This window comes from Mobula birostris, chromosome 10 (assembly GCF_030028105.1).
Source record: "Mobula birostris isolate sMobBir1 chromosome 10, sMobBir1.hap1, whole genome shotgun sequence".
NCBI classification, from domain to species: domain Eukaryota; kingdom Metazoa; phylum Chordata; class Chondrichthyes; order Myliobatiformes; family Myliobatidae; genus Mobula; species Mobula birostris.
The window spans coordinates 91880502-91907360 of record NC_092379.1 but is presented as its reverse complement, the minus strand read 5'-3'; the positions used below and the strand labels follow the sequence as shown (position 1 = coordinate 91907360).

At 42.2% G+C, this 26859-nt stretch overlaps 1 protein-coding gene across 2 annotated transcripts in view; it reads right to left on the bottom strand.

Moving 5' to 3' along the window:
- Positions 1 to 26859, bottom strand: part of brcc3 (BRCA1/BRCA2-containing complex, subunit 3) — a 31898-nt gene that overhangs the window by 2971 nt on the left and 2068 nt on the right. Inside the window, exons 2-8 of one of the 2 annotated variants that reach the window (XR_011887540.1) lie at positions 19213 to 19332; positions 18555 to 18642; positions 9422 to 9510; positions 7892 to 7947; positions 7391 to 7522; positions 1563 to 1606; positions 741 to 856 (exon numbers count right to left, since the gene is read on the bottom strand). Coding sequence is in view for 1 of the 2 variants with exons in the window: in XM_072270580.1 (XP_072126681.1) it covers positions 1563 to 1606; positions 7391 to 7522; positions 7892 to 7947; positions 9422 to 9510; positions 18555 to 18642; positions 19213 to 19332 (529 nt within the window). In the remaining variant the exon portion in view is untranslated. The remainder of the gene's footprint in view (positions 1 to 740; positions 857 to 1562; positions 1607 to 7390; positions 7523 to 7891; positions 7948 to 9421; positions 9511 to 18554; positions 18643 to 19212; positions 19333 to 26859) is intronic. The other variant, XM_072270580.1, reaches the window with a different exon arrangement.

Below are 26859 nucleotides of genomic sequence, written 5' to 3'. Positions count from 1 at the left end.
TGGGCCTAATCCACTACCTTTTGTAAGATTTTCCATTCAAAGGCTTTAGTGTTTCCATACCAGGCAGTGATACAGCCAGTCAATACACTTTCCACCACACTTCTATAGAAGTTTGTCCAAGTTTTAGATGTCATGCTGAATCACTGCAGACTCCTAAGTAGAGGCGCTGCTGTGCTTTCTTCATAATTCCACTTACGAGTTGTGTCCAGCACAGGTGTTCTGAAACAGTAACACCCAGGAGTTTAAAGTTGTTAACTCTCTCCACCTCTGACTCTCCAATGAGGACAAGCTCATGGACCTCTGATTTCCCTCTCCTGAAGTCTACAATCAGTTCCTCGGTGACATTGAGTGAGAGGTTGTCCTAATGATACCACTCAGCCAAATTTTCAATCTCCCTCCTGTATGCTGATTCAGCACCATCTTTGATTCAGCCCACAAGTGGTGTCATCAGCAAACTTACATATGGTAAGGAGCCGTGCTTAGCTACACAGTCATAGGTATGAAGTAAGCAGAGCAGAGACCTAAGCACACAGCCCTGTGGTGTACCTGTGCTGATGGAGATCGTGGAGGAGATGTTGTTGCCAATCTGAACTGACTGGGGTCTACAAATGTGGAAATCCAGGATCCAATTGCACAAGAGAATATTGAGGCCAATATCTTGGAGCTTATTGATTAGTTTTGAGGGGGTGATGGTATGAAATGCAGAGCTGTAATTGATAAAGAGCTTCTGAAGTATGCACCTTTGCTGTACAGATGTTCCAGGGTTGAGCAAAGAGCCAATGAGACGGCATCTGCAGTGGACCTGTTGCTCCGGTAGGCAAATCGGAACGGATCCAAGTCTCCTCTCAGGCAGAAGCTGATATATTTGAACACCAACACTTTAATAATAAATTTACTTTGACATTGTCTCTCCCATTCCCTCTATGTACACACTTTAAAAGTATAAAATTTTGGTTCTGGTCACCACACCACAGGAAGGGTGTGAAGGCTTTGGAGAGGATAGAGAAATTTGACATATGATAATGCCTGGATTGTAGTACATTAACTATAAGGAAAGTTTGGACTAACTTCAATTGTTTCCTGCAGAGTACCAGAGGCAACCTGATAAAGTTTATCAAATTAAGAAAGGCAGAGTTAAGTATTTTTCCCAGGGTGGAAATATCAAATACTGGAGGGTACAAGTTTAAAGTGAGGGAGGGACGCTTAAAGTAGAAAACAAGGTAAGATTATTCTACATAGAGAATGCTAGGTGCCTAGAATGAGCTACCAGGGGAGTCGGTAGAAACAAATATAATAGCAACATTTAAAAGGCATTTACGCAGACTAATGAATAGGCAGGATATAGGAAGATATAGACTATTTGAGGGCAGAGGGTATTACATTGGCATTATGCTTGGTGCAAACAATGTGGGCTGAAGGGTTTGATACTGTGCTGCACTGTTCCACTGTCTATGTACTCAACAATCACCTGAGTACTCTTCTGTTTTACCACTCAATGTGCAATTCTCACCCCCAACAACCACCCCCCCCCACCCCTGCACACACATCAAGTCATTACCTACCTGATCCATTGTGAATCTTGGTAATTGGGTCCAGATGTGTCAAACTGAAAAAAGTAATAAAATTACAACTCTATAGAGAACTTTGTATTGAATATAACAATATACTGACCACAAAACAGTGGCTTAAATTAATAAACATACAACAAAAGGCAAAGTCCTCATTACAGACAGCTACCAAAACACCCAAATTGCGATTAATATCAATAAACTGAATGTAAACTTTGTGGCATTTGCAGCCATTTTTCTGGACAATCCTTCTCTTTTCAGCTTGGAACCATGACTTTGTTAAGCATAAACCTGGAAACTCAATGTGATCTTAGAATCAGGTTTATTATCACCGGCATGTGTCGTAAAATTTGTTAACTTAGCAGCAGTTCAATGCAAAATGATAATATAGAAAGGAATGAATGAATAAATAAATAAAGCAATTACAGTAAACAGAATATACAAATCCCAGTTCCAGAAAAGTTGGGATATTTTCCAAATGCAATAAAAACAAAAATCTGTGATATGTTAATTCACGTGGACCTTTATTTAACTGACAAAAGTACAGAGAGAAGATTTTCAATAGTTTTACTGACCAACTTAATTGTATTTTGTAAACATACACAAATTTAGAATTTGATGGCTGCAACACACTCAACAAAAGTTGGGACAGAGGCATGTTTACCATTGTGTTACATCACCTTTCCTTTTAATAACACTTTTTAATCACTTTGGAACTGAGGATACTAATTGTAGTAGATTTGCAATTGGAAATTTTGTCCATTCTTGCTTGATATAAGACTTCAGCTGCTCAACAGTCCGTGGTCTCCGTTGTCTGATTCTCCTCTTCATGATGCGCCATACATTTTCAATAGGAGATAGATCTGGACTGGCAGCAGGCCAGTCAAGCAAACGCACTCTGTGTCTACAAAGCCACGCTGTTGTAGCCCGTGCAGAATGTGGTCTGGCATTGTCCTGCTGAAATAAGCATGGGCGTCCCGGGAAGAGACGTCACCTTGATGGCAACATATGTCTCTCTAAAATCCTAATATACGCCCCAGAGTCAATGGTACCTTCACATACATGCAATTCACCCATGCCGTGGGCACTGATGCACCCCCATACCATCACAGATGCTGGGTTTTGCACCTTTCGCTGATAACAATCTGGATGGTCGTTTTCATCCTTGGCACGGAGAACTCGATGCCCGTTTTTTCCGAAAACTAGCTGAAATGTGGACTCATCTGATCACAGCACACGGTTCCAGTCTTTCGGTCCAGCTGAGATGAGCTCGGGCCCAGAGAACTTGCCGGCGTTTCTGCCTACAGTTGATGTATGGCTTCCTCCTTGCGTAATAGAGTTTCAAGTTGCATTTCTGGATGCAGCGATGGACTGTGTTGAGTGACAATGGTTTTCCGAAGTATTCCCGAGCCCAGGTGGCTATAATTGTCACAGTAGCATGACGGTTTCTTAGGCAGTGCTGCCTGAGGGCTTGAAGATCACGCGCATTCAACAGTGGTTTCCGACCTTGCCCTTTATGCACTGAGATGTCTCTGAATTCTCTAAATCTTTACACAATATTATGTACTGTAATGTCGAAAGACCTAAATTCTCTGCAATCTTGCATTGAGAAATGTTCCTTTTGAACTGACTAACAATTCTCTCACAAATTTTGGCACAAAGGGGTGAGCCACGACCCATCCTTGCTTGCAAAGACTGAGCCTTTGATGGATGCTACTTTTATACCCAGTCATGATACCTCACCTGCTACCAATTAGCCTGCTTAATGTGGAGTCTTCCAAACCAGTGTTACTTGAATATTCTGTGCACTTTTAAATCTTATTTTAACTCTGTCCCAACTTCTGTTGAGTGTGTTGCAGCCATCAAATTCTAAATTTGTGTATATTTACAAAATACAATTAAGTTGGTCAGTAAAACTATTGAAAATCTTTTCTTTGTACTTTTGTCAGTTAAATAGAGGTTCACGTGAATTAACATACCACAGATTTTTGTTTTTATTGCATTTTGGAAAATATCCCAACTTTTGTGGAAATGGGGTTTATATAAAAAAAAAAGGTAGTCTTCATGGGTTCAATGTCTATTTAGGAATCGTATGGCAGAGGGGAAGAGGCTGTTCCTGAATCGCTGAGTGTGTGCCTTCAGGCTTCTGTACCTCCCTCCTGACAGTAATAATGAGAAGAGACCCACCCCACCCACCCCCCATACCAGACAGTGATGCAGCCTGTCAGAATGCTCCCCATGGTACATCCATTAGAAGTTTTCAAAATGTTTCGGTTGACAAACCAAATCTCTTCAAACTCTTTATGAAATATAGTCACTATCTTGCCTTCTTTATAGCTGCATTGAAATATTGGAACCAGGTTAGATCTTCAGAGATATTGACACCCAGGAACTTGAAATTGCTCACTCTTTCCACTTCTGATGCCTTTATGAGGATTGGTTCATGTTCCCTTGTCTTACCCTTCCTGAAGTTCACAATTTGCTCTTTCATCTTACTGATACTGAGGTACAAGGTTGTTGGTGCAATTCCACTCAACTAGTTGTTACATCTTGCTCCTGTACGCCCGCTCACCTCCATCTGAGATTCTACCAACAACGGTTGTATCATCAGCAGATTTATAGATGGTATTTGAGCTATATCTAGCCACATAGTCCATGGGTATCGACAATAGAGCATTGGGCTAAGCACACACCCGAGGTGTGGCAGTGTTGATTGCCACTGAGGAGGAGATATTATCACCAATCTGCACAGATTGTGGTCTTCCGGTTAGGAGGTCAAGGATCCAATTGCAGAGGGAGGTACACAGCTCCAGGTTCTGTAACTTATCAATCAGGATTGTGGGAATGAAGGTATTAAACTCTGAGCTATAGTCAACGAACAGCATCCTGACATAGGATGATCTAAAGCCATGTGAAGAGGCATGGAGATTACATCTACTGTAAACATTTTGAGGTGATAGGCAAATTACACTGGGTCCAGGTCCTTGCTGAGGAGTTGATTCTAGCCATGAATAACCTCTCAAAGCATTTCATCACCATAGACGTGAGTGCTACTGGGTGATAGTCATTAAGGCAGCTCACATTATTCTTCTTAGGCACTGGTATAATTGTTGCCTTTTTGAAATAGGTGGAAACTTCAAACTCTAGCAGTGAGAGGTTGAAAACGTCCTTGAGTACTCCAGGCATTGCTTGGCCCAAGTGTTCATAGCCTTACCAGGTATTCCATTGGGGCCTGCCGCCTTGTGAGGGTTCACTTTCCTTAAAGACAGCCTAATAGTCAGTTTCTGAGACAGAGATCCCAGGGTCATCGAATGCAGCAGGGATCTTCATAGCTGTAATCATATTCTCCCTTTCAAAGCAGGCATAAAAGGCATTGAACTCATCTGGTAGTGAATCATCGCTGCCATTTGTGCTATTGGGTTTCGCTTTGTAGGAAGTAACGTCTTGCAAACCCTGCCAGAGCTGACGTGCATCCAATGTCACCTCCAACTTCGCTCCAAATTGTCTCTTTGCCGTTGAAATAGCCCTCCACAAGTCATACCTGTTTTCTTGTACAGACCTGGATCACCAGACTTCAATGCCGCAGATATAGCCCTCAGCAGATGATGTACTTCCTGGTTCATCCACAGCTTTTGGTTTGGGAATGTACAAGCTTTTATAGGCACACTCATCCACACAGGTTTTAATGAAGTCAGATTCGAAGATAAATCCTTGAATACAGTTCAGTCCACTGATTCAAAGCAGTCTTGTACGCAGTCCTGTGTTTCCCTTGTCCATACCTTCTTTGTCCTCACTACTGGTGCAGCAGTCTTCAGTCTCTGTCTATACTCAGGGAGTAGAAGTACAGCCAGGTGATCAGACTTTCCAAAGTGAGGGCATGTACCAGCAGGGTAGGCATTCTTGATGGTGGTGTAACAGTGGTCCAGTGTGTTGTTTCCTCTGGTACTACAAGTGATTTGCTGATGGTAAATATTTAGTAAATATTTTTCAGGCTGGTCTAGTTAAAATCCCCCAAGTGATGGTGAAGGTATCAGGGTGTGCTGTTTATGCATGTTGATATCATTGCTCAGACCATCTGAAACCTGTTTGACAAGGGCCTGAGGTGGAATATATACTACCAAAATGATCACAGAAACCTCCCGCGGCAGGTAAAATAGATGGCACTTAATTGTGAGATACTCCAGGTCTGGTGAGCAGAATTGGGACAACACTAATACATTTGTGCAGCAAGAAGAGTTGATTATCAGGCATATACCTCATCTCTGCTTTTGAGAGATCCGATAGATGTATCCCGATGGTGTACAGTAAACCATTTGAATCAATGTGTCCAGTACGGAAGAGGTTAACCAGAATTCCGTGAAACAAAGGACACATGCAGTCCTAATGTTCATCTGATACAGCACCCTAGCTGAGATCTTCGATTATATTTACTAGAGACTGCACTTTTGCCAGCAAGATAATCAGTACTGGGAGTCTAAAACCCGTTTCCTTAAATGCACTTGTATCCCTGACCTGCAGCCACGTTTCCTATGTGGAATCTGATGAGAAGTACTGCCACAATCAGCAGTATAGATTGTTTCTGTCATTTTTAAGCAGTGATAGTTTATTCAATCGCATTAAGATATTTTTATTAGCTGTACAGACCTCGGAAGCAGTTGTGATTCTCAGCTGTATCAGGCTGAAACTGGAATACTTCTCACAAATTGGTATATTTACTGTGCGTGTGTGTGTGTGTTTTAGTGACTGGCAGAAGCAGCATGTAAAGCACTCCTGACATGTAATAGTTTTAAATTAGAGCTCTTCCAGCTGTATAGGACTGACTTCAATATGTTTTCCATAGTAATAACATACATAGTAAAAATGATAAATCCAGAACTCCAGAAATGAAAGTAGATTGAAAACACAGGTTAAATAACTACAAACGTATTTATTTAATGTGATCAAAAGCCTCCAATGTATTTCAAGACATGGATAGAAAAATTGTTGCAGTGCCATAAAAATAAGACAAATGATCAAAATCTTACCCAAATGGATGGGTTCTGATTCACATCTTAACAGAGAAAAGAGAAGCAGAAGTGCAATGATGTTTCAAATTAGAAGTTCAGAATTTAAAGTCTGGGCAATTGAAGGCCTGCTCATCTGGTGGAACAACTACATTAGGAGATGCCCAACAGTTTAATGAAGATATTTCAGAATTCTGCAGGATAGATGGGGATTACACAAAGACAGATATGAGCAAAACCATAAAAGGACTAGAAAATAATGGTGAAAATATTAAAACCTCGGTGTATTGAAGAGCAACTCCACCATGAACGGCTCCAAGCCTAGCTATGTAAGGAGGAAGATTGGGCATAGGGCTAGCAACACCATCCCGTAAAATCCAAGTGCTATAGAAACACCAACAGAAACTCCAAAGACCTCACTCCTGGGTAAGGACGGGTCTAGAAGATGGGCTACACCTGCGGACAACTTGAAAGACAAGCCTAAGACAGAGGACTCTGGCAAGCTGCTGTCAGTGGCCTATGCCCCAGTAGGGGTGATGGCCTTAAGAAGAAGTACTGAAGCGAGTTAGCAAGCACCTTGGTATTGAAACAATGAGTTTGTATTTTTCAGTATGGGCAGCAGTGTTTTGTATGACATCAATTATTTTCGAGCAGAGAATGAAGGAGGTAGGCCAGAAATGTTTGAGAATAGACAGGACAAGAATCAAGAAAGGGTAGTGGGGGGTGGTTTCAGCAGCATGCATAGCAGGATACATCAAAATTACAGACAGGGAAATATGTAGTATTAAGCTAGATGTTGTATCTCATTTATAAACTTGCCTGTGAATTCTTCTATAAGCATCCTGCTCTTCCTGACAAAGAATTTTTGGAAGTTCCACAGCAGACTCCAGGCAAACTTTACCAATGGTTTCATGTGGTACAACATGAATAGGGATTTCGATTCGTTCATACCTGAAATAAAATTATTAAAAAAATTAATAGAGTTCTCGTGTTTTTCTGGCCCATCAAATTAATTTAAGAGACTTATAATGCTTGTGTAATCCCCAAGATTAAAGCAGAGCCCTAACAAATTTATATATTTTGAGAACAAGTCTTCCTCTACCTCTTGCTTATTTCATACTTAAATTCAATACCTGGTAGAGAAAGCAAGTCATTAGATCCAGACTGAATTACTGTGATATGAAAGCAAGAACATGTCAAATGTTTCCATTCCTTCACCTGGCATTCCCTCATGTCAATAACATTCATCAGCTCACTTTAAGAAACAAATCCTTTAGTAAATATTATGCCTCTGAACATTACATGTTTGATTATACTTACTCAGAACCTTTCTGCGCTTGAATCGACTGGAAACAAGTGTAGAGAACTCGACCAGTCTGAAACAAATGACAACTTCAAACTGTATTATTTAAACATGGTACCTTCATTCTCTATGTAACCAATGAACTATTAATTACGTTTTATTGTAACTGCATATTAAAATATGGGTGTAGCTTAAACATTAACTGATCAAACAAACAAGCTATTTACTGGTACAATACTGATCATAAAGGAAAGCAACAAGAGACTCTGCAGCTTGGATTGGGGTACAGCACAGTGGCAATCAAAAAAGCTTCACACATCAAAGTTGCTGGTGAACGCAGCAGGCCAGGCAGCATCTCTAGGAAGAGGTGCAGTCGACGTTTCAGGCCGAGACCCTTCGTCAGGACTAACTGAAGGAAGAGTGAGTACGAGATTTGAAAGTTGGAGGGGGGGGGGGGATCCAAAATGATAGGAGAAGACAGGAGGGGGAGGGATAGAGCCAAGAGCTGGACAGGTGATTGGCAAAGGGGATATGAGAGGATCATGGGATCATGGGACAGGAGGTCCGGGAAGAAAGACGGGGGGGGAGGGGGGGAACCCAGAGGATGGGCAAGGGGTACATTCAGAGGGACAGAGGGAGAAAAAGGAGAGTGAGAGAAAGAATGTGTGTATAAAAATAAGTAACAGATGGGGTACGAGGGGGAGGTGGGGCATTAGCGGAAGTTAGAGAAGTCGATGTTCATGCCATCAGGTTGGAGGCTACCCAGATGGAATATAAGGTGTTGTTCCTCCAACCTGAGTGTGGCTTCATCTTTACAGTAGAGGAGGCCGTGGATAGACATGTCAGAATGGGAATGGGATGTGGAATTAAAATGTGTGGCCACTGGGAGATCCTGCTTTCTCTGGCGACAGAGCGTAGGTGTTCAGCAAAGCAGTCTCCCAGTCTGCGTCGGGTCTCACCAATATATAAAAGGCCACATTGGGAGCACCGGACGCAGTATATCACCCCAGCCGACTCACAGGTAAAGTGTCGCCTCACCTGGAAGGACTGTTTGGGGCCCTGAATGGTGGTAAGGGAGGAAGTGTAAGGGCATGTGTAGCACTTGTTCCGCTTACACGGATAAGTGCCAGGAGGGAGATCAGTGGGGAGGGATGGGGGGGATGAATGGACAAGGGAGTTGCGTAGGGAGCGATCCCTGCGGAAAGCGGGTGGGGGGGGGGAGGGAAAGATGTGCTTAGTGGTGGGATCCCGTTGGAGGTGGTGGAAGTTACGGAGAATAATATGTTGGACCCGGAGGCTGGTGGGATGGTCGGTGAGGACCAGGGGAACCCTATTCCTAGTGGGGTGGCGGGAGGATGGAGTGAGAGCAGATGTACGTGAAATGGGGGAGATGCATTTAAGAGCAGAGTTGATAGTGGAGGAAGGGAAGCTCCTTTCTTTAAAAAAGGAGGACATCTCCCTCGTCCTAGAATGAAAAGCCTCATCCTGAGAGCAGATGCGGCGGAGACGGAGGAATTGCAAGAAGGGGAACATAAACGGATATAAACCTTGGTGTTCTTGTCTTCAATGAAACAGGAAAAGATAAGGCCCACAAAACCCTGGTCCATCATCTGGTACATGGCCTGGGTTCGGACATCTTATAGAGAAGAGAGCAAGAAGTTAATTCAGTTTCCTGAGCAGACTATTCAATATGTACACTGACCTGGTAAACAAACTAAAAAGACCTTAAATTACTGCAGGCAAAATTCTTCAATATAGTTTAGATCTCAGGTGGTGTTGTAGGGAAGAAAACTAAAAATTTACCAACAAGGCACATATTTAATCAAGACTAAAGTGAAACGATTTATTTGTGAAGATAACTAGGAGCTACCCTCTCCCAGGCAATTACTATAAAAAACAATGAAATGAAAATAAAAAGTGTTTCATTTCATCTTTCAAACAGAAACAAACATAATACTGAAGTTCTAATAATTTTAGAAAATCTTTCACAAATAAAACACAATGAGGAAGATCACTGATGACTTTTTGAGTAAATGCAAAACCATCAAAAATGATAATTTCCTATTAATTCATCTGATTCATTCTATGAATTTCATCAAGCATTTAAGCCAGTTAAATGACTTGAGTCAATTAGACAACAAAGCTGCAGATTTTGTGACGAGTTAGTTTGCTGATGTTCTGTGCTCAGTGTCAGATGTAGGAAGTCCAGGAGACCCCCAGCTTCCCGTACGGCCACATCTGTGCCAGGTGAGTCGAGCTGCAGCACCTTAGAGACTGCGTTAGGGAACTGAAGATGCAGCTCGATGACCTTCGTCTGGTCAGGGAGAGTGAGGAGGTGATAGAGAGGAGCTTATAGGCACATAGTCACACCAGAGCCTCGGGAGACAGATAAGTGGGTAACAGTCAGGAGAGGGAAGGGCACGAGTCAGAGGGTAGAGAGTACCCCTGTGGCTGTACCCCTTGACAATAAGTACTCCTGTTTAAGTACTGTTGGGGGGTGGGGGAGGAAATGGCTACCTGGGGAAGCAACAGTGGCGGCGCCTCTGGCAGAGTCTGACCCTGTGGCTCAGAAAGGTAGAGAAAGGAAGAGGATGGCAGCAGTGAGGAGACTCTATAGCTAGGGAATCAGACTGGCGATTCTGTGGACGCAGGAAAGAAGCATGGATGGTAGTTTACCTCCCGGGTGCCAGGGTCCACGATGTTTCTGATTGCATCCATGATATCCTGAAGTGGGAAGGAGAACAGCCAGAGGTCGTGGTACATATTGGTACCAATATTCGGAGAAGGAAGTCTGAGAATCGGAGTGGGAGTGCGGAGGAAGCCATTTTTGAATTTTTCAGTGTTTTTCCCCATCGGCGTTCAGAGAGGCGGGACTGCTGCAGGCGTGTGACATCGGGCAGTGAAGCGCGGAAGATTTAAAAGGAACACAGCCTCATACAGCAGGCAGCGTAGTTCACAGGCTGTGGAGTGAGCCGGGAGCAGAGTGAAGCTTAAGGGCTTCGGCTCAAGGGGCTTAGGTGGAAACAGGCGAGGCGAGGAAGGTTTGGTATTCATTTTCTGTTGTTACTTGAGGAGAGAGGCAGTATGAGTGTGAGGGCAGCTTGTTCTTCTCGGTGCCGGATGTGGGAGGTCATGGAGCCTCCAATCCTCCCAGACGTCCACATCTGCGCCAGGTGCGCCAAGATGCAGCTCCTAAGGGACCGCGTTAGGGAACTGGAGCTGCAGCTCGATGACCTTCGCCTAGTCAGGGAGAGTGATGAGTTGATAGACAGGAGTTACAGGCAGGTGGTCACACCAGGGCCACGGGAGGCAGACAAGTGGGTTACGGTTAGGAGGGGGAAGGGGAAGAGTCAGGTAATAGTGAGTACCCCGGTGGCTGTGCCCCTTGACAATAGGTACTCCTGTTTGAGTACTGTTGGGGGGCACAGCTTACCTGGGGGAAGCGACAGTGGCTGTGCCTCCGGCACAGAGTCCGGCCCTGTAGCTCAGAAGGGTAGGGAAAGGAAGAGGAGGGCAGTTGTAATAGGGGACTCGATAGTAAGAGGGTCAGATAGGCGATTCTGTGGACGCAGTCCAGAGACCCGGATGGTAGTTTGCCTCCCTGGTGCCAGGGTCCGGGATATTTCTGATTGCGTCCAAGATATCCTGAAGTGGAAGGGTGAGGAGACAGAGGTCGTGGTACATATAGGTACCAATGACATAGGTAGGAAAAGGGAAGAGATCCTGAAAGGAGAATATAGGGAGTTAGGAAGGGAGTTGAGAAAAAGGACCGCTAAGGTAGTAATCTCAGGATTACTGCCTGTGCCACGTGACAGAGTATAGGAATAGAGTGAGGTGGAGGATAAATGCGTGGCTGAGGGACTGGAGCAGGGGGCAGGGATTCAAGTTTTTGGATCATTGGGACCTCTTTTGGCGCAGGTGTGACCTGTACAAAAAGGACAGGTTACACTTGAATCCTAGGGTGACCAATATCCTGGTGGGGAGATTTGCGAGGGCTACTGAGGTGACTTTAAAGTAGAATGGTTGGGGGGTGGGAATCAAATTAAAGAGACTAGGAGAGAGGAGGTTAGTTTACAACAGGGGGATGGGAACAAGTGCAGAGAGACAGTGGGGGGTAAAATGAGGGTAGAAGCAAAAAGTAGTAAGGTGAAAAGTAAAAGTTGCACCCCGGCAAATCCAGGGCAAAAATCAAAAAGGGCCACTTTTCAACATAATTGTATAAAGGTTAAGAGTGTTGTAAAAGCGAGCCTGAAGGCTTTGTGTGTCAATGCAAGGAGCATTCGTAACAAGGTGGATGAATTAAAAGTGCAGATTGTTATTAATGAATATGATATAGTTGGGATCACAGAGGCATGGCTCCAGGGTGACCAAGGATGGGAGCTCAACATTCGGCGATATTCAATATTCAGGAGGGATAGACATGAAAGAAAAGGAGGTGGGGTAGCATTGCTGGTTAAAGAAGAGATTAACGCAATAGAAAGGAAGGACATTAGCCGGGAGGATGTGGAATCGATATGGGTAAAGCTGCATAACACTAAGGGGTAGAAACCGCTGGTGGGAGTTGTATACAAGCCACCTAACAGTAGTAGTGAGGTTGGGGATGGTATTAAACAGGAAATTAGAAATGTGTGCAATAAAGGAACAGCAGTTATAATGGGTGACTTCAATCTACATGAAGATTGGGTGAACCAAATTGGTAAGGGTGCTGAGGAAGAGGATTTCTTGGAATGTATGCGGGATGGTTTTTTGAACCAACATGTCGAGGAACCAACTAGAGAGCAGGCTATTCTAAACTGGGTATTGAGCAATGAGGAAGAGTTAATTAGCAATCTTGTCGTGAGAGGCCCCTTGGGTAAGAGTGACCATAATATGGTGGAATTCTTTATTAAGATGGAGAGTGACATAGTTAATTCAGAAACAAAGGTTCTGAACTTAAAGAAGGGTAACTTTGAAGGTATGAGACGTGAATTAGCTAAGATAGACTGGCAAATGACACTTAAAGGGTTGACGGTGGATATGCAATGGCAAGCTTTTAAAGATCGCATGGATGAACTACAACAATTGTTCATCCCAGTTTGGCAAAAGAATAAGTCAGGGAAGGTAGTGCACCCGTGGTTGACAAGGGAAATTAGGGATAGTATCAATTCCAAAGAAGAAGCATACAAATTAGCCAGAAAAAGTGGCTCACCTGAGGACTGGGAGAAATTCAGAGTCCAGCAGAGGAGGACAAAGGGCTTAATTAGGAAAGGGAAAAAAGATTATGAGAGAAAACTGGCAGAGAACATAAAAACTGACTGTAAAAGCTTTTATAGATATGTGAAAAGAAAAAGATTGGTTAAGACAAATGTAGGTCCCCTACAGACAGAAACAGGTGAATTGATTATGGGGAACAAGGACGTGGCAGACCAATTGAATAACTACTTTGGTTCTGTCTTCACTAAGGAGGACATAAATAATCTTCTGGAAATAGTAGGGGACAGAGGGTCCAGTGAGATGGAGGAACTGAGGGAAATACATGTTAGTAGGGAAGTGGTGTTAGGTAAATTGAAGGGATTAAAGGCAGATAAATCCCCAGGGCCAGATGGTCTGCATCCCAGAGTGCTTAAGGAAGTAGCCCAAGAAATAGTGGATGCATTAGTGATAATTTTTCAAAACTCCTTAGATTCTGGACTAGTTCCTGAGGATTGGAGGGTGGCTAATGTAACCCCACTTTTCAAAAAAGGAGGGAGAGAGAAACCGGGGAATTATAGACCGGTTAGCCTAACATCGGTGGTGGGGAAAATGCTAGAGTCAGTTATCAAAGATGTGATAGCAGCACATTTGGAAAGCGGTGAAATCATCAGACAAAGTCAGCATGGATTTGTGAAAGGAAAGTCATGTCTGACGAATCTCATAGAATTTTTTGAGGATGTAACTAGTAGAGTGGATAGGGGAGAACCAGTGGATGTGGTATATTTGGATTTTCAAAAGGGTTTTGACAAAGTCCCACACAGGAGATTAGTGTGCAAACTTAAAGCACACGGTATTGAAGGTAAGGTATTGATCTGGATAGAGAATTGGTTGGCAGACAGGAAGCAAAAAGTGGGAATAAACGGGACCTTTTCAGAATGGCAGGCAGTGACTAGTGGGGTACTGCAAGGCTCAGTGCTGGGACCCCAGTTGTTTACAATATATATTAATGACTTAGATGAGGGAATTAAATGCAGCATCTCCAAGTTTGCGGATGACACGAAGCTGGGCGGCAGTGTTAGCTGTGAGGAGGATGCTAAGAGGATGCAGGGTGACTTGGATAGATTAGGTGAGTGGGCAAATTCATGGCAGATGCAATTTAATGTGGATAAATGTAAGGTTATCCACTTTGGTGGCAAAAACAGGAAAACAGATTATTATTTGAATGGTGGCCGATTAGGAAAAGGGGAGGTGCAATGAAACCTGGGTGTCATTATACACCAGTCATTGAAAGTGGGCATGCAGGTACAGCAGGCGGTGAAAAAGGCGAATGGTATGCTGGCATTTATAGCGAGAGGATTCGAGTACAGGAGCAGGGAGGTACTACTGCAGTTGTACAAGGCCTTGGTGAGACCACACCTGGAGTATTGTGTGCAGTTTTGGTCCCCTAATCTGAGGAAAGACATCCTTGCCATAGAGGGAGTACAAAGAAGGTTCACCAGATTGATTCCTGGGATGGCAGGACTTTCATATGATGAAAGACTGGATGAACTAGGCTTATACTCGTTGGAATTTAGAAGATTGAGGGGGGATCTTATTGAAATGTATAAAATCCTAAAGGGATTGGACAGGCTAGATGCAGGAAGATTGTTCCCGATGTTGGGGAAGTCCAGACCAAGGGGTCACAGTTTGAGGATAAAGGGGAAGCCTTTTAGGACCAAGATTAGGAAAAACTTCTTCACACAGAGAGTGGTGAATCTGTGGAATTCTCTGCCACAGGAAACAGTTGAGGCCAGTTCATTGTACATATTTAAGAGGGAGTTAGATATGGCCCTTGTGGCTAAAGGGATCTGGGGTATGGAGGGAAGGCTGGTACAAGGTTCTGAGTTGGATGATCAGCCATGATCATACTGAATGGCGGTGCAGGCTCGAAAGGCCTAATGGCCTACTCCTGCACCTATTTTCTATGTTTCTAATGACATAGGCAGGAAAAGGGAGAAGGTCCTGAAAGCAGACTACAGGGAATTAGGAAGGAAGTTGAGAAGCAAACCTCAAAGGTAGTCATCTCGGGGTTACTGCCTGTGCCATGTGACAGTGAGTATAAGAATAGAGTGAGGTGGAGGATAAATGCGTGGCTGAGGGATTGGAGCAGGGGGCAGGGATTCAGATTTCTGGATCATTGGGACCTCTTCTGGGGCAGGTGTGACCTGTACAAAAAGGACAGGTTGCACTTGAATCCCAGGGGGACTAATATCCTGGTGGGGAGGTTTGCCAAGGCTATTGGGGAGAGTTTAAATTAGGATTGCTGGGGGGGTGGGAACCAAACTGAAGAGATGGAGGAAGAGGCAGATGGCTCACAGGTACAGAAAGCTTGAAGACAGTGCAAGACAGAGGATAGGAAGGTGATAGAGCAGGGATGCGCTCAGACCGATGGTTTGAGATGTGCCTATTTTAATGCAAGGAGTATTATGAACAAAGCTGATGAGCTTAGAGTGTGGATCAGTACTTGGAGCTATGATATTGTGGCCATTACAGAGACTTAGATGGCTCAGGGGCAGGAATGGTTACATTGAGTGCCAGGCTTTAGATGTTTCAGAAAGGACAGGGAGAGATCATGTCACAGCTGCAGAAAAGGAGGAAGACATGGAGGGATTGTCTATGGAGTCTCTGTGGGTGGAAGTTAGGAACAGGAAGGGGTCAAGAACTCTACTGGGTGTTTTTTATAGACCATCCAACAGTAACAGGGACATCCAGGAGCAGATAGGGGACAGATTCTGGACAGGTGTAATAATAACAGGGTTGTTGTGGTGGGAGATTTTAATTTCCAAATATCGATTGGCATGTCCCTAGAGTGAGGGGTTTAGATGGGGTGGAGTTTGTTAGGTGTGTTCAAGAAGGTTTCTTGAAACAATATATAGATAAGCCTACAAGAGAAGAGGCTGTACTAGATCTGGTATCGGAAAATGAACCTGGTCAGGTGTCAGATCTCTCAGTGGGAGAGCATTTTGGAGATAGTGATCACAATTCTATCTCCTTTACAATAGCATTGGAGAGGGATAGGAATAGACAAGTTAGGAAAGCACTTAATTGGAGTAAGGGGAGATATGAGGCTATCAGGCAGGAACTTTGAAGCATAAATTGGGAACAGCTGTTCTCAGGGAAATGTAAGGAAGAAATGTGGCAAATGTTCAGGGGTTATTTGCGTGGAGTTTTGCATAGGTACGTTCCGACGAGAAAAGGAAAGGATGGTAGGGTACAGGAACTGTGGTGTACAAAGGCTGTTGTAAATCTAGTCAAGAAGAAAAGAAGAGCTTACAAAAGGTTCAAAAAAACTAGGTAATGATAGAGATCTAGAAGATTATAAGGCTAGCAGGAAGGAGCTTAGGAAAGAAATTAGGAGAGCCAGAAGGGGCCATGAGAAGGCCTTGGCGGACAGGATTAAGGAAAACCCCAAGGCATTCTACAAGTATGTGAAGAGCAAGAGGATAAGACGTGAGAGAATAGGACCAATGAAGTGTGACCGTGGAAAAGTGTGTATGGAACCAGAGGAGATAGCAGACATACCTAACGAGTACTTTGCTTCAGTATTCACTATGGAAAAGGATCTTGGCGATTGTAGGGATGACTTACAGCAGACTAAAAAGCTTGAGCATGTAGATATTAAGAAAGAGGATGTACTGGAGCTTTTGAAAAGCATTGAATTGGGTAAGTCACTGGGACCAGATGAGACGTACCCCAGGCTACTGTGGGAGGCACAGGAGGAAATTGCTGAGCCTCTGGCGATGATCTTTGTATCATCAATGGGGATGAGAGAGGTTCTGGAGGATTGGAGGGTTGCAGATGTTGTTCCATTATTCAAGAAAGGAGTAGAGATAGCCCAGGAAATTATAGACCAGTGAGTCTTACTTCAGTGGTTGGTAAGTTGATGGAGAAAATCCTGAGAGGCAGGATTTATGAACATTTGGAGAGGCACAATATGATTAAGAATAGTCAGCATGGCTTTGCGAAAGGCAGGTCGTGCCTTATGAGCCCGATTGAATTTTTTTGAGTATGTGACTAAACACATTGATGAAGGTAGAACAGTAAATGGAGATGACTCCGTGGTTAAGAAAGCATACAGTGCATTGACCTTCATCAATCATGGGATTGAGTTTAGGAGCCGAGGGATAATGTTGCAGCTATATAGGACCCTGATCAGACCCCACTTTTAGTACTGTGCTCAGTTCTGCAGTTCTGGTCACTTCACTATAGGAAGAATGTGGAAACCATAGAAAAGGTGCAGAAGAGATTCACAAGGATGTTGCCTGGATTGGGGAGCATGCTTTATGAGACTAGGTTGAGTGAACTTGGCCTTTTTTCCTTGGAGCAAAAGAGGATGAGAAGTGACCTGATAGAGGTGTATAAAATGATGAGAAACATTGATCGTGTGGATAGTCAGAGGCTTTTTCCCAGCACTAGAATGGCTAGCACAAGAGAGCACAGGTTTAAGCTGCTTGGAAATAGGTACAGAGGAGACGTCAGGGGTAAGATTGCTATGCAGAGAGTGGTGAGTGGAATGGGCTGCCGGCGACAATGGTAGAGGCGGATATGATAAGGTCTTTTAAGAGACTCCCGGTCAGGTACATGAAGCTCAGTGAAAAGTGAAGAGAGAACACTAACAGTTTCTGCTGTATTAAATTGGTAGCCAACAGGAAGTTTAGAAGCATTCTGTAGACTAAACATAGGGTGCTTTATTTCAATTTCTTTCTGCGTCTTCATCTTTATTGTCAATCTCACAGTCATGACCAATGTGATTCTGATCTGCTACACTATTATAACAAAGCCTTGATGAACAGTATCTCATCTTCTATCTAGACAAATTTTTAGACTCAATAACAAATGTTACAACTTTAAGAAACTTGCTTTCTATCTGTATTAGAACTGGCTCATCTACCTATGATATTGGGTCAGTTTTTACGTCCTATCAGGCATGTCCTACAGCTCTGTATTTTGAAACTTTTATATTTCTCCGTTTAGGTTCTCACTCTCTAATAGTGCTCATTTTATAATATGTAATTACCTTTGCTCAAATCCTCTTTCCCTAACTGCCCACATAAACCCAAGCACCTGATGAGTTAGTTTATAGTTTATGTCCACAGCAAATCTGGCCTCACTTATCAGAGATACTATTGTTCTCCCTTTGTTCTCCTTTACCTTGTCCCCACCCTCTCTGCAATTTAAAGATAACTTGTTTCCAGTACTCCTTTCCAGTATTGACCAAAGGACTTTGACCCGAAAGGTTAACTCTGTTTCTCTCTCCAAAGGTGCTTCCTGACCCATTGAACGTTTCCAGGATATACAATGAACAGATAAATCAGTAAGTTAAAATCCATTCCAGTGAACTGTCAACATCTACAGAATTGTATGTCAGTGAGGTGCAGAAGACACTGCAAAACAAGGAATACTTTAAATTGCTTGCACAAGGAAAATTAAGCCATGGTTACTCATTGTGCAGTTCAGTCATTCACTTACCTACATGTGAAGGCCATACAGTAATATGTGGATGAGAATGATACCATCCCACCACTCTCATCGGGTGACCAGTCATATCAGCCAATCTGTGCAAAATCTAAGTTAAAGATACTAAAGTAATCTAATGTAACTTTATTACAGATATTCTTCCAGAATCCTAGAACACTATTATTTTCCAAGTCTACAACTCTCCTTACAGCTTTCCTATAATAACACCTTAATGTACATAAAATGTAAACTTCACTGATATACATAGAAAATGTATGAATGAATGTTTTTGAAATTTTACATTAATTTCTAGTGTTTTCCAGAAAACTTTAAAAATTGTCTGCATCATATTTTGATTTTATTGTTTAATGTGAGTTTATCTGCATCCTAGAAGTTTTATTCAGCAAATAACAAACTTGTTTATATCTAAAATCTCTCCCCTTACTGCCCATCAAATGTGTACCGTATCCCATCTGGGGCTATCTGATGAGGTTCAGAAGTTCCTCATTCCCTAATATTTAGCCACCTTGTGAAAATATAGAGAAAAAATATCTGACAATATTTGTAGCAGATAATTTGGCACAGTCTGGAAATAAATAACAAGAACATGTTGTGAAACAGTGAATTTTTCACAATAGCGATCTCCACGGTGCAATTACTGAAAGGATATCTCGGCTTCAGTAGAGGCTGCAGAAAGTTGCTCTGGAGAAATTTCCACCCGATCTTTGCGCTTATCTGAGCGACGGAGGATGATAACGGAATGTATGTGAACAATCCTGCTTGTGTCAACCTAAGAAAATGTGAACAAACTCATTAATTATCTTTCATTTACTTCTTAGTCTGTCACAGGTGTCACACTGCACTCTGTTGTGGAAAGTAGACTCACAATGAGTCAGAGAAACAAAAATTAATTTATGAGTTAATTAATAATCTGCCACACAATGATTCTTGTACAAAATAAGAACTCTAGGGTCAGGAAGAAAATATTTGCATGGATAGAATGGTTAATGGGCATGACAAAAATAAAGCAGGTATAATCATTTTTAGCTGGAAAGTGTTTACTTGTGGGCAATGAAAAGGACCAATACAGGGAAATCAGCGTAGTTAATGTCTAGAGAAATGGATTCACTCTACTCATGTTTGTTGATGGTAGGTGAAAAACATGAGCATTGCAGATGTAAGGTACCTACAGAGCAAAACAGAGTATGCGAAGAGACAAAAGGTAGCAGATGGAATGTAATGTGAGTTTATTAATTTGGTTAAGAGTAGTAGCAGAATAGAGGAATACAGATAGTTCTAAGTGTACAGGTATATAAAATGCAGAAAATTAACATGCAAGTAATCAGAAAGGCAAATAGTATGTTGGCCTTTCTTCAAAGGAGATTGAACTATAAAAGTAATCAAGTTTTGTAGTAATTACACATGCTTTAGGTAAAACCCTGCAAATGGCTACCACTGGAAGTTGATACATGACCACCCCCAATAATCATTAAGTACAAACATGTGCATGCAAGTGTAAATGAAATGTGATCAAATTTAAATTCCTCTGGCTTATGCACTTTCAATCTCCATACAGAGATGCAATAAGGGTAGGTTTAGAAGTGCAGTATAAATTTACTGGACTGATTCCTGGGATATGTACATTATTGCACAAGGAGAGATTCCATTAGATAAACCTATGATCAGTGCAGTTCAGAAAAATGAAAGGTGATTCTCTTCATACAAATCTCATTGTTCATTTAACAAGATGGTTGGATTCCTGTAATCCTCTATTTCATTTCCTTACTATAATGAGATAACCAGAATTGAACACAATATTCCAGACAAGGTAGGACAAGGATTTTATAAAGGTTCGCCATGACTTCCCTGCTTTTATATTGTATGGCCTCTATTAATAAAGCCCAGAATTGAGTATGTCCAGGAAGTTTCAATTATTTTCACATACATAGCTCCAAGTTTCTTTGTTCCAGATCCTCACCACCCAGGCCATGCTCTTTTCTCGCTGCTGCCATCAGGTAGAAGGTACAAGAGCCTCAAGACTCGTACCACCAGGTTCAGGAACAGTTACTAGCCCTCAACCATCAGGCTCTTGAACAAAAGGGGACAGCTACACTTCTTTAAGGACTCTGTTATATTGTTAATTCATGCTCATTGATTATTGCTATTTGCAATTACGCAGTTTGTTTGCAGTTTACAGCTCCTGATGTTTAGATACTGTTCAAAAGATTTGCCAAGTACACCCACAGTAAAGGAATCTCAGGGTTGTAATGTGGTGACATGGATGTACTCTGAAAATACATTTTACTTTGAACCATTTTAGAGTATTCTATATCACAGGTCCTCATTCTTCCTCCAAAATTGCATCTCCTTACATTAAACTTCATCTGCCCCATGTCTGCCCATTCTACTAATCTGGAGCTATCTTATTTCAACCTAACACAATCCGCTCACACGATTCACAAGCCACAAAGTTTTGTGTCTGCCACAAATTTAGAAACAGTTAGTTCCATTCCCATGTCAAGGTCATTAATACAAATTAAATATGATCTTAAAATTAAATCCTGGAGTTGTACTGTGCCCAATCAGTGAGCAGGATGCATTAGAAAAGATGAATAAAAATAAGGCAGGGGCAAGCGGAGCTGCCATTGTGTGAGTGGTCCAGTCATAAAGTGGCTTTAAATCATCTAACTTGGGGAGGTAAGTTTCTTCTTCTTAATTCTTCATTCCTCGTCTGTTAGGGCACAGTTAGCTCAGTGAGAATGACCTCACATCAGGGGCTGTGTTTTGTTTGGTGTGTGAGATGTGGGAACTCTGGGAGCCCTCCAGCCTCCAGGATAACTACATCTGCACAAGGTGTACCACCTCAGAAAATGTGTTAAGGAACTGAAGCTGTAGCTTGATGACCATTGGCTCATATGGGAGACTGAAGAAGTGATAGGAGCTACAGGGAGATAGTCACCCCACGTTTGCAGAAGGTAGGTAACTGGGTGACTGTCAGGAGAAGTAAGTGAAATGGGCAGCCAGTGCAGAGTACCTGTGGCTGTTCTCCTCAGTAATAAGTATATCACTTTGGATACTGTTAAGGAGACCAACTTACTGGGGGAGCTGCAACAACTGGGTCTCTGGCACTGATTTTAGTGCTGTGGCTCAGAAGAGAAGAGAGGTGAAGACGATTGCAGTAGTGACAGGAGATTCCATAGCTAGAGGTATGGAGGTGAGATTCTGTGGACATGATAGAGACATCCAGATGGTATGTTGTCTCATAGCTGCCAGGGTCAGGGATGTCTCAGATCAGGTCCACAGCATTCTAAAAGGGGAAGGTGAGCAGCCAGAAGTCTTGTTATATATTGGTACCAATGACATATAGTGGTACTAGGAAGTTTGTGAACCCTGCAGAGTTTTCTCTATTTCTACATAAACTTGACCTAAAATGTGATCAGATCTTTACACAAGTCCTAAAATTAGATAAAGGGAGCCCAATTAAATAAATAATACAAAAATCATTATACTTGTTCATTTACTTATTGAGGAAAATGATCCAATATTACATGTATTTGTTGAAAAAGTATGTGAACCTTTGCGTTCAGTAACTGGTGTGACCCAGTTGTATAGCAATAACTTTAACCAACCATTTCCAGTAACTATTGATCAGTCCTGCACATCAGCATGGAAGAATTTTAGGCTATTCTTCCTTACAAAACTGCCTCAAATCTGGGATGTTAGTGGACTTCTTTGTTTGTTTCAGGTCCTTCTACACAATTTCTATCGGATTAAAGTCAGGACTCTAACTCAGCCATTCCAAATCACAAATTTTCCTCTTTTCAAACCATTCTGTTGTTGATTTACTCTTGTCTTTTGGATTATTGTCTTGTTGCATCATCCAACTTCAGGTGATGACTGCTACCCTGACATTCTCGTGTAAAATGTCTTGATAAAATTTTGAATTCATTGTTCCCTCAATGATAGCAAGTTGTCCAGACCTTGAGGCAGCCCCAAACCATGATGCTTCTTCCACCATGCTTCACAGTTCGGATGAGGTTTTGGTGGTGTTGTGCAGTTCCCTTTTTCCTCCAAACATAGCAATGTGCACTTCTGCCAAAAAGTTCAACCTTTGCCTCATCTGTCCACAGAACATTGTCCCAGAAGCACTGTAGAACATCCAGGTGGTCTTTTGCAAACTTGAAATGTGTAGCAATGTGTTTTTGGAGAGCAGTGGTTTCCTCTGTGGTGTCCTTTCATGAACACCCTTCTTGTTCAGTGTCTTTCCTATTGTGAACACATGAACAGGAACTTTAGCAAGCTCTAGAGATTTCTGCAGGTCTTTTTCACCTCCAACAGCATTGCATGTTGTGCTCTTAGTGTGATCTTAGCGGGATGCCCACTCCTAGGGAGAGTAGCAACAGTACTAAATTTCCTCCATTTGTAGACAATTTCTCTCACTATGGACTGACAAACACTTAAGTCTTTAGAAATGCTTTTGTAGTCTTTTCCAGCTTCGTGTATCTCTACAATTCTTCTTCCAAGGTCCTCTGAAAATTATATTGATTGAGGCATGGTACACAAACAGATCTTTCTTGAGAAGAGCAGGCTCTGTCAGTAACCTGACTTAGTGTGTCTTTTTTATAAGACAGGGCACCTCTACAACCCACACCTCCAATCTCATCTCATTGATTGGAACATCTGACTCCAAATAGCATTGTTTTTAAAAAAGAGGTTCACATACTTTTTCCAACAGATACATGTACTATTGGATAATTTTTCTCAATAAATAAATGAACAAGTATAACTTTTTTTGTGTTACTTATTTCATTGGGTTCTCTTTATCTACTTTATAGTTTTAGGACTTACATGAAGATCTGATCACATTTTAGGTCATATTTATGCAGAAATAGAGAAAATTCTACAGGGTTCACAAACTTTCAAGCATCACTGCAAGTAGGAAAGGTGAGGATGTCCTGAAGAGAGAATTTAGGGAGCTAGGTAGAAAGTTGAAAAGAAGGTCCCCCAGGGTAGTGACCTCTGGATTGCTGCCTGTGCCATGCATCAGTGAGAGTAAGAATAGGATGATTAGGCAGATGAATGCATGGTGGGGGTAGGGGGGTAGAGGTTCAGATTTCTGGATCATTCAGAGCTCTTCTGGGGAAGGAAAACCTGTATGAAAGGGATGGGTTACACCTGAACCTGAGTGGGACCATTATCTTTGCAGGCAGGTTTGTTAGAGCTGTACAGGAGGGTTTGGCAGGGGGATGGAAACTGGAGTGATAGAGCTGAGGATGGGGCAAATGATATTTACAAACAGAGGCAGTGTGTGGTGAGACTGCTAACAAGGAGAAGCTGATGATAGGGCAAATTTGCAGTCAATGGGATGATTGCAACGTAAGAGGGAGACAAAATCAAATAGGGTGATGAATACAGGTCTGAAAGTGTTACATATGATTGCATGCAGTATCCAGAATAAGGTAAATGAACTTTAGGAAAGTTACAGATGGGCATGTATGACATTGTAGGATCACTGAATCGTGGCTGAAAGGAAATCACAGCTGGGACTTGATATCCAAAGATACACATTGTACTGAAAGGACAGGCTGGTAGGCAGAGGAGGTGGGGTGACTCTGTTGATAAAAAAAAAATGAAATCAAATAATTTGAAAGCAGTGACAAAGGATTGAAAGGTAGAGCTAAGAAACTGTGGGTAGAGCTAAGAAACTACAAGGGTAAAAAGACCCTGCTGGGAGGTACATACAGACTCCAAATAGTAGCAAAGATGTGGTCAACAAATTACAACGGGAGATAGAAAACACAAGACAAAACGCAATGTTACGATAGTCATGGGGGATTTCAATATGCAGGTAGAGTTGGAAACTCAGGTTGGTGCTGAATCCCAAGAGGGGGATTTTCTAGAACGCCTATGAGTGGCTTTTTAGATCTATTTGTGGTTGAGCCTACTAGGGTATCAACTATTCTGGATTGGGTGTTGTGCAATGAACCAGAATTGATAAGAGAGCATAAGGCAAAAGAACACTTAGGGGCAAGTGATCATAATATGATTGAATTCACCCTGCAATTTGAGAAGGAGAAGCTAAAGTCAGATATATCAGTACTACGGTAGAGTAAAAGGAATTACAGAGGCATGAGAGAGGATCTGGCCAAAACTGATTGGAATGGATGATGGCAGAGCAGCAATAGCTGGAGTTTCTGGGAGCAATTGGAAGGCGCAGGATAGATGCATACCAAAGAAGAAAAAGTAATCTAAAGGCAGCATGACACAACCGTGGCTGACAAGAGAAGTCAAAGTCAAAATCAAAATAAAAGCCAAAGAGAGGGTATATAACAGAGCAAGAGTTAATGGAAAGTTAAGAGGATTAGGAAGCTTTTAAAAAAACAAAATGCAACTAAAAAAGTCATAAAGGAGGAAAAAATGGAATACAAAGATTAGCTAGCTAATAATATATAAGATACCAAAAGTTTCTTCAGATATATTAAGTGTAAAAGAGGTGAGAGTAGATATCGGACTGCAGAAAAATTATGCTGGAGAGGTAGTAATTGGGGACAAAGAAATGGCGGACAAATTGAATAAGTATTTTGTGTCAGCCTTCACTGTGGAAAACACTAACAGTATGCTGAAAGTTCGAGAGTGTCAGCAGGCAGGAGTGTGTGAGAAGGTGCTTGGGAAACTGAAAGATCTAAAGGTAGATAAGTCACCTGGACTAATAGTCTACACCCCAGCATTTTGAAAGAAGTAACTGAAAAGACTGTGAAGGCGTTAGTAATGATCTTTCAAGAATCAATGGATTCTGGCATGGTTCTGGAGGATTGGAAAATTGTAAATGTCACTCTAAGATAGGAAAGAGGCAAAAGAAAGGAAATTGCAGGAAATTATTATTCTGACCTCAGTGGTTGGGAAGATGCTGGAGTTGATTGTTAAGGATGTGGTTTCAGGTTACTTGGAGCCACATGATAAAATAGGTCGCATTCAACAGTTTCCTTAAGGGAAAACGTTGCCTGACAAATCTGTTGGAATTCTTTAAAGAAATAACAAGCAGGATAGACAAAAGAGAATTAGTGGATGTTGTGTACTTGGATTTTCAGAAGGCCTTTGACAAGGTGCCACACGAAGCTGCTTAACAAGCTACGAGCCCCTAGTATTACAGGAAAGATACTAAGCACGGATACAGCATTGGCTGATTGGCAGGAGGCAAGAGGCAACAAGTGGGAATAAAGGGAACTTTTTCTGGTTCACTGCTGGTGACTACTGGTATTCCACAAGGTTCCGTGTTGAGGCTGCTTCTTTTTACTTATATGTCAATGATTTGGATGGCAGAATTGAAGACTTTATGACCAAAGTTGCAGAAGGTACGAAGGTAGGTGGAGTGTAAGGTAGTGTCGAGGAAACAGAGAGGCTACCAAAAGAGATAGATTAGGAGAATGGGCAAAGAAATGGCAGGTGGAATATAGTGTCTAGAATTGTAAGATCTGCACTTTGGAAGAAGAAATAAAAGCCTAGATGGAGAGAAAATTCAAAACTCTGAGGTGCAAAGGAACTTGGGAATCTTTGTGCAGGATTCCCTGAAGGTTAACTTGCAGGTTGAGCTGGTGATAAGGAATACAAATGCAATGTTAGCATTCATTTTGAGAGGACTAGGATTTAAAAGCAAGGATTTATCTAAGAAAGGATGTGCTAACATTGGAGAAAGTTCAAAGGTTGATGAAAATGATCCTGGGATTGAAAGCTTTATCATATGAGGAGCATTTGATAACTCTGGGCCTGTACTCACTGGAATTAAGAAGAATGGGGAGGGGCGGAATCTCATTGAAAAATATTGCATGGTGAAAGGCCTTGATGGAATGGATGTGGAGAGGATGTTTCCTATGGTGGGGAGTCTAAGACCAGAGGACACAGCCTCAGAATAGAGGTACATCCATTAGAATGGAGATTAGAAGGAATTTCTTTCGCCAAAGAGTAGCAAATCTGTGGAATTCATTACCACAAGCTGCTGTGAAGGCCAAGTCATTGGGTATATCTAAGGCAGAGGTTAATAGATTCTTGATTAGTCAGGGCATGAAGGGATAGGAGGATAAGGCAGGAGATTGGGGTTGAGAGGAAAATAGATCAGCCATGATGAACTAGCAGAACAGACTCGACGGGCTAAATGCCTAGCTCTATTCCTATATCTTATGGGCTTGCTCACCATCTTCTCGACCCCAAAGCAACTATTCACCACAACCTTCTACTAACTGTTACTTAGCCAACTACCAAATGCCCTTTCTGTGCCATGTGTTTCACCTCTGCTATTAAGTCCATGAAATAGTATCTGGAA